The sequence below is a fragment of the Babylonia areolata genome, chromosome 4, assembly GCF_041734735.1.
Source record: "Babylonia areolata isolate BAREFJ2019XMU chromosome 4, ASM4173473v1, whole genome shotgun sequence".
Lineage (NCBI taxonomy): Eukaryota > Metazoa > Mollusca > Gastropoda > Neogastropoda > Buccinidae > Babylonia > Babylonia areolata.
Genome location: NC_134879.1, coordinates 52,828,539 through 52,835,768, shown reverse-complemented (window position 1 = coordinate 52,835,768; position 7,230 = coordinate 52,828,539). Strand labels below are relative to the sequence as shown.

Genomic DNA, 7,230 nt, shown 5'->3' with positions numbered 1-7,230 from the left:
ATCAATCAAGCACGAAACAAAAAGATCATCACAGCACACATGTCCACCCCCTCCCCCCACCCCCGCACTCCCCCAGATCCTCCGCCCCTCCCCAGACGGGCTGCATACTCACAATGTGCAGGGCTGTGCGACTGTCGTAGTCAGCAGAGTTCATGTCAGCGCCCGCAGCATGCCACGCCCTGATGGTCTCCAAGTCATCAGTCGCTGCTGCACTGTGGTACCCAGTACACAGCACAACACTACATGTGTTAAATTGATAAAACTAACAACAATACAAACCCCACCCCCCTTTCTTTGTTGAAAAGCTGCAAAATGACAATGTGTTTGGAAAAAAAAAAGTTAATAAATCTAATCGTAAATGAAGTTGCATGCAGGCCAGCTAACCGTGAAGGGGCCATTATTACTCTTCAGTTATTAATCAACTTTTTCTTTCCTGGCACATTTTTACTGCCCTTACCCTAAAAACTGGCTGATTGTATTGATAGGAAAGAAAAGAAAAGACACGACTTTTGACAATTTCTAATAATTTTTTTTTAAACAAATAATTGATAAAATGAAAGCAATAAAATAAATCATTTTCCTAATTACATGTTGGAACAGTGCATAGGAGGAAAATCCACTTTCTGCAAATCCTGTGAAAATATACCGTGGTACAAACCCTATGAACACAAGTTTCACACAACTAACTTTGTGCACTGATGTCATCTCCACATATCAGAATGTTCTTAGAGATGTGAAAATAACAGACAGTGCTCTACTTCAATGGCGATAACAGGGCGCCTGGCGAAGAACCAAGCGACGCCACACTGCCATGCAAGGGGCAAACAGAGCTGGCCGGCTGATGCTCATGACCTGATGACTCGCCAACTTATCAAGTCCACTGACACAAAAGCGTCACTCCCCAGCGGGCTGAAGGCTCTACATGTGTGGGTGGGTGAGGAAAAAGAGACAGAGAGAGCAAGAGGGAGGAGACAGGGACCGAGAGACAAGAGACAAACACCTAGATCTTCCAGTCCCTTCACTCACCAGCACAAACTGACAGCAATGCGGATGCTTTTCCAGGGTAAGCGAGCTCCGGTCTGCACCAGGATGTTGATGACTGGAATCGTTTTGGACAGGACGGCGTCAATCAGGGGGTTGTCCCCCCTGTTGTCCTTGAGGTGCACGGAGGCTCCTTTCCCGAGCAGGAAGCTGACGATGTTCAGGTTGCCCAGACTGCAGGCCACGTGGAGTGCTGTGCGGCCATCCTGGTTCACTGCCGACACATCTGCTCCCTGTGTCATCACGCAGGAACATGATAGGTACACACTGTCACGTTTGATGTGTAGTTGGAGTGTTGTGCTGTGCGACCATCCTGGTTCACAGCCAACACATCTGCTCCCTGTGTCATCACTTACGTATATGAATATGTACACATTGCTAAGTTTGATGTGTAGTTTGAGTGTTGTGCTGTGTGACTGTCTTGGTTCACTGCCAACACATCTGTTCCCTGTGTCATCATGCACATACATGAATAGGTACACACTGCGACGTTTGATGTGTAGTTTGAGTGCTGTGCTGTGTGACCGTCCTGGTTCACTGCCAACACATCTGCTCCCTGTGTCATCATGCACATACATGAATAGGTACACACTGCGACTTTTGATGTGTAGTTTGAGTGCTGTGCTGTGTGACCGTCCTGGTTCACTGCCAACACATCTGCTCCCTGTGTCATCACGTATGTACACAAATAGGTACACATTGTGACATTTGATGTGTAGTTTGAATGTCGTGCTGTGTGCATCAGTATTGTTTGTGTATGTGCATAAATGTTATTACATACATAAATTAGGTACATATTGTAATGTATGGTATGTATTCTGATTGCTGTGTTGTGTGCATGGTTTTTGTGTGTGTATGTACATACAATTTATTACGTACATAAATTGGTACACATTGTCCTTTTGAGTGTTGTGTTCAGTGCGTTGTTTTTGTGTGTATATGTACATGAAATTTATTTGTGTATGTACATAAAATTAATTTTATACATAAATAGGTACATATTGCAATGATTGGTATATATTCTAAGTATTATGTGGATTGTTTTTGTGTGTGTGCTTACATAAATCATTGTCAGTGTCTGATGTTTGTGCAGGTTTATGCGTAGAAGTTGTCATTTTAGTGCTTAAATGCATGTTTTAAACATTGGTTTTTACACTGTACAGTAAGACGGAGAATGTGTTCTTAAATCTTTTGTCACACGGCTACTGCTGAAGATAAATGATGTTGAATTCAAAACAAAAAGGAGGAGTTTGTATTATACTCCACGTTTGGTGTTACATATACTTACCATGTCAAACTGATGCAAACTAGGCCTATCGGTTTGCAAACTGATAGGCCTAGTTTGCATCAGTTTGACATGGTACAGTATATGACACCAAAATTGTATTTTAGACTGTTTATCACATGGTAATTGTATAAGATATATGACACTGACTTGAAATGCAAAACTGCATTCTCAAATTCTCTGCTGCATGACAGTTACATAAATTATATGACTTTATTATGAAAAGCAAAACTGTCTTCTCATGACTCATGACTTTTGTTATACAACTGTTACACAATATATACAATAATAAAATGCAGTTAATATGATTAAAATCAAAGCAAAACTGCATTATCAGATTCTTCTGTATCTTGGCTATCAAATAAAACATATCATGCTGATATCAAAAGCAAAGCTAACTTCTCAAATTCTTTGTCACGTGGGTGATTTTTGTAAGACTGAACAGTTTGCCACTGGGGTCCAGGGGTTGTTTAATCGAAGAGCATAATTAAAAACTGAAACAATGGGGCAAGTCCTGTCAAGGTCTTCAGTGTTGGCAGATTCATGGAGGACTGTTGGAGGGACATGGTGGTGGTCTCCACTCTGGGGGGAACGCTTGCTCAGTTTAGCTCCATGACTAAGCCATTACTGTCGTCAGTATGGGGCTTAATATGTGGTCTGGCTCCATGACCATGCCACTACTGTTCTCAGAAGGGGCTTAGTCAGTGGCGTCCTTAATACAACACAATACAATACAATGCAAAGGTAGGGTAGGGTACTCACTAAGCTGAGAATTTTCTCTTTTTCTTTTGGAGGGATGTCCACGATACGATACAATATAATGCAACACAAAGGCAGGGTAGGGTACTCACAGAGCTGTGGAGTTTCTCTTTTCCAGGGATGTCCAAAACAATACAATACAATGCAATGTGACGTGATGCAATACAATACAATGCAATACAATACAGTACAATGCAACACAACACAACACAAAGGCAGAGTATTTGTATTTGTATTTCTTTTTATCACAACAGATTTCACTGTGTGAAATTTGGGCTGCTCTCCCCAGGGAGAGCATGTCACTACACCACAGCGCCACCCATTATTTTTGTATTTTTTCCTGCATGCAGTTTTTTTGTTTTGTTTTTTCTATCAAAGTGGATTTTTCTACAGAATTTTGCCAGGAACCACCCTTTTGTTGCCATGGGTTCTTTTATGGGCGTTAAGTGCATGCTGCACACGGGACCTCGGTTTATCGTCTCATCCGAATGACTAGCGTCCAGACCACCACTCAAGGTCTAGTGGAGGGGGGGGAAATATCGGCAGCTGAGCTGTGATTCGAAACAGCATTCTCAGATTCTCTCGCTTCCTAGGCAAACATGTTACCTCTGGGCCAACACTCCAGTGGGGTACTCATACAGCTGAGGAGTTTCTCTATGGCGGGGATGTCCAAAATAATACAATACAATACAATACAATACAATACAATACACTACAACACAACACAACACAAAGGCAGAGTAGGGTACTCACAGAGCTGAGGAGTTTCTCTATGGCGGGAATGTCCTTGGCCTTAGCGGCAGCACACAGCAGGTTGGGGTACAGCGCATCCTTCAGGCTGCCCACCTCAGCGCGGGTGGACAGCGACAGGGTGCGTGCCACCCCCTCAATCAGGTCGTGGTCCATAATGCTACTGGTATCGTGTACATGCACCGTCATCTCCCCACGGATGTTGCGCGCCAGCATCTGATATTTCATACATCTTATATTTCAACTGTTCAACAGTTACTACGGACTGGATCATGGGGTAGGTGGTGAAGGGATATTTTACATCCTATAGTTTCCACAGACTGGATTAACTCATTCTTCTCCAGGTACTAGTTAACATGTACCATGATAACTCACCCTGCAGACTAGGTACAAGTACTCTCGTACCAACACGCTATTCTAAATTCGTTTATTCTTGCTTGGTACAGTTGGCGTTGTAAGTTGGGTATGGTCTTGTTTCCCAAATCCACCAAACGCTGGTGTATGCAAGCATGTACAGTTACTGACCTGATCATCTGGTCTACATCTTTCCATTTCCTTTCTTTTCTTGATTTTCAAACATTCCTTTTTTGAATCAATGTTCTCACGAATGCAACCTCCTTTCTGCACCTTTCCCTTTTTTCTTTCTTCTTCTTTTTTCATTGTCTAAATCCCTGAGTGGAAAGACGTTAAATGAAGTAAAGAAATAATATCTTTTGTGCTCTGTAAGAATGACGCTCTGAGAGTTGACAGAAATTATTACTTTGATCCCTCTTCACAAACAAATAAAATGCATACAGAAATACATGAAATACTTTGAAAATGTTTCTTTAACTTGCTACGGGTGTTCGGGGTGCATACAGGTGTACAATCTGTGTGGATGTAAGTTTACAATCTGTGTGGATTAATCTGCGTGGATGTAAGTTTACAATATGTGTGGATGTAAGTTTACAATATGTGTGGATGTAAGTTTACAATCTGTGTGGATTAATCTGCGTGGATGTAAGTTTACAATATGTGTGGATGTAAGTTTACAATCTGCATGGATGCAAGTTGTCTTTAATTTAACTGTAACTTGCTATGGGTCTTTAGGGGTCCAAACAGGTGTACAATCTGTATGAATGAAAGAGCTTTTTTTTTTTTAGGTAGATTTGTGAGTGAAACATGTTTGCTAATATGTATCATTATACTGTATTCCTATTTCATGCATAAAATAAACACAGAAAGAGAGAGAGAGAGAGAGAGAGAGAGAGAGAGAGAGAGAGAGAGAGAGAGAGAAACAGGGTGTGTGTGTGTGTGTGTGTGTGTGTGTGTGTGTGTGTGTGTGTGTGTGTAAGTGTAGATGAGTGAGTTAGTGTGTGTGTATGTGTAAGTCTGTCTGTGTATTCATGTGTATCTGTGTCTGTATGTTTGTGTGTCTTGTGTTTGGGCATCTAAGCCTGGGTGGGTGGGTATGCTGGCATACACACACACACACACACACACCCATGTCCACCCATAAAAAGAGCATGCCATAAAATAAGTACAAGTTAGGGAGTTAACGCCACTGACCTTTTTGCGCATCTCCATGGTCCAGCCTGCCTTGCCCAGAACGTAGCTCAGTTTACACAGGGCTGCCTCGGGGGTCATGTCTCCTCCCGGGATCACACCAGCATTCTCTAGGGCCTGTGTACAGGTTGGGCAACTAGGCAACGAGTCTAGTGTAAGACATCAAACAGATGCACGCACTGGCCCATAGTCCATAAGGCTGATTGGCCAACCATGCAATCCCCCCCACACACACACACTCACCCCTCTTCCCAGGAATGATGTAGACTAGATGTTCTTTGATGCATGCTGAACTCATTTTTATATGTTCCCCCCAAACAACAACAACAACAAAACAACAACAAAAACAGTAAGGATTCACTACATTCACAGCCTGTCACATCTGATGACATTCAAGGTGTGTGCCTAACCCCCTCCTTGTCTACCAACCCCAGTCAGCTTGAGAGTGATGTGGAGAACTCATTGTGCCTTGGCACAAGGATACACTCTCTTTCTTGGGAACATGAAAAAATGAGTTCAGCATTCGCCAAAGGACACTTTAACCCCTTGCCTGCTGAATATTTTGACAATTTTGTCATTCCTGTGTGCCAAAAAAAACTTGGGGTTCCCTCCCAAAAAACCGTAACGTGCATTACTTCCTAAAATACAAAGATATCTCCTTGAAACTGTGCATGATGAAGTAGCCACACGCATGTGAGTCTTTCTCACAGAGCGCTACAGGCTTGTGAGCATGTAAAAGATAATGACACTCTTGGGAACGGAAGCTGTTGTGTGCATGTGCATGCACACACGTGTGTGCGTGTTGGTGTAGGTGTGAATCTGACCAGTCCAAGGAAGAAAGAGAGAGACTGATGGCCATGCAAAAACAAATCCCGTCCTCAGAAAGAAAAGATCTGAGCACATCACTCCTCTTTTGCAACATCTCCACTGGCTCCCTGTCTCACACCGAATAAAGTACAAGATCAGCACTCTATGTTATAGATGCATTCACAAAACTGCCCCTTCCTATCTCTGCGGCTGCCTTCACCTCTACACTCCATCTCGCTCACTACGATCGGCCTCGGATCCACTCTGTTTACGCATACCCAGATTCAAACACTCGACTATTGGCCGCCGTTCTTTCTCTGTTTCTGGACCTTGCGATTGGAATGAACTTCCTTTTTCGCTTCGTCAAGTCTCCACACTCAGCTCTTTCAAGTCTGGCCTTAAAACCCACCTCTTCCCAAAATAGCCTCCCTTGCCTGCCCTTCCTTGTCTTTAGTTTCTGCAGTATTAGAGTTATGCATGCGTGTGAATGACTGGTGCGAAAGCGCTTTGATTTGTCTCTGCACAAGATCCAGCGCTATATAAATACCATTATTATTATTATTATTAGGAAACTGTTAAAACAGGGGAATGGAAGAGAACAGAAAAAACAAGAGAGGCACGGCCTTCAAGACTCACTCGTGATAAATTACGTCCCCTAGCATTAATTACACAGTAATTTCCCTTTTTTACTATCTGCACCAAAACATTTGCAAAATAAATAAAAATTCCATGCTTAGCAAAAGAAGTTCTTGTTTGAACAAAAAATGATAATCATGACTCCTCTTGTTGTTTTGTCACAATAAGAGGTCAAAGTGCCACGTTTAGAGAATACAAAAAATATAAATATAACAGTAAATGCAGTTTGCATATAATTAGGCTTCTTTTATTATTTTTTTTTCCCATCCCAGAGGTGCAATATTGTTTTAAACAAGATGACTGGAAAGAACTGAATTTTTCCTATTTTTATGCCTAATTTGGTGTCAACTGACAAAGTATTTGCAGAGAAAATGTCAATGTTAAAGTTTACCACAGACACACACACA

General features: G+C 42.2%; 1 protein-coding gene across 5 annotated transcripts in view; it reads right to left on the bottom strand.

Annotated features, from left to right (window-relative positions):
* LOC143281304 (L-asparaginase-like) overlaps positions 1-7,230 on the bottom strand; it is a 48,324-nt gene that overhangs the window by 8,805 nt on the left and 32,289 nt on the right. For all 5 annotated transcript variants that reach the window (XR_013055115.1, XM_076586482.1, XM_076586480.1 and 2 more), the window contains 4 exons: positions 5,384-5,497; positions 3,839-4,051; positions 1,027-1,274; positions 113-212 (listed from right to left, as the gene is read on the bottom strand). Coding sequence is in view for 4 of the 5 variants with exons in the window: in XM_076586482.1 (XP_076442597.1) it covers positions 113-212; positions 1,027-1,274; positions 3,839-4,051; positions 5,384-5,497 (675 nt within the window). In the remaining variant the exon portion in view is untranslated. The remainder of the gene's footprint in view (positions 1-112; positions 213-1,026; positions 1,275-3,838; positions 4,052-5,383; positions 5,498-7,230) is intronic.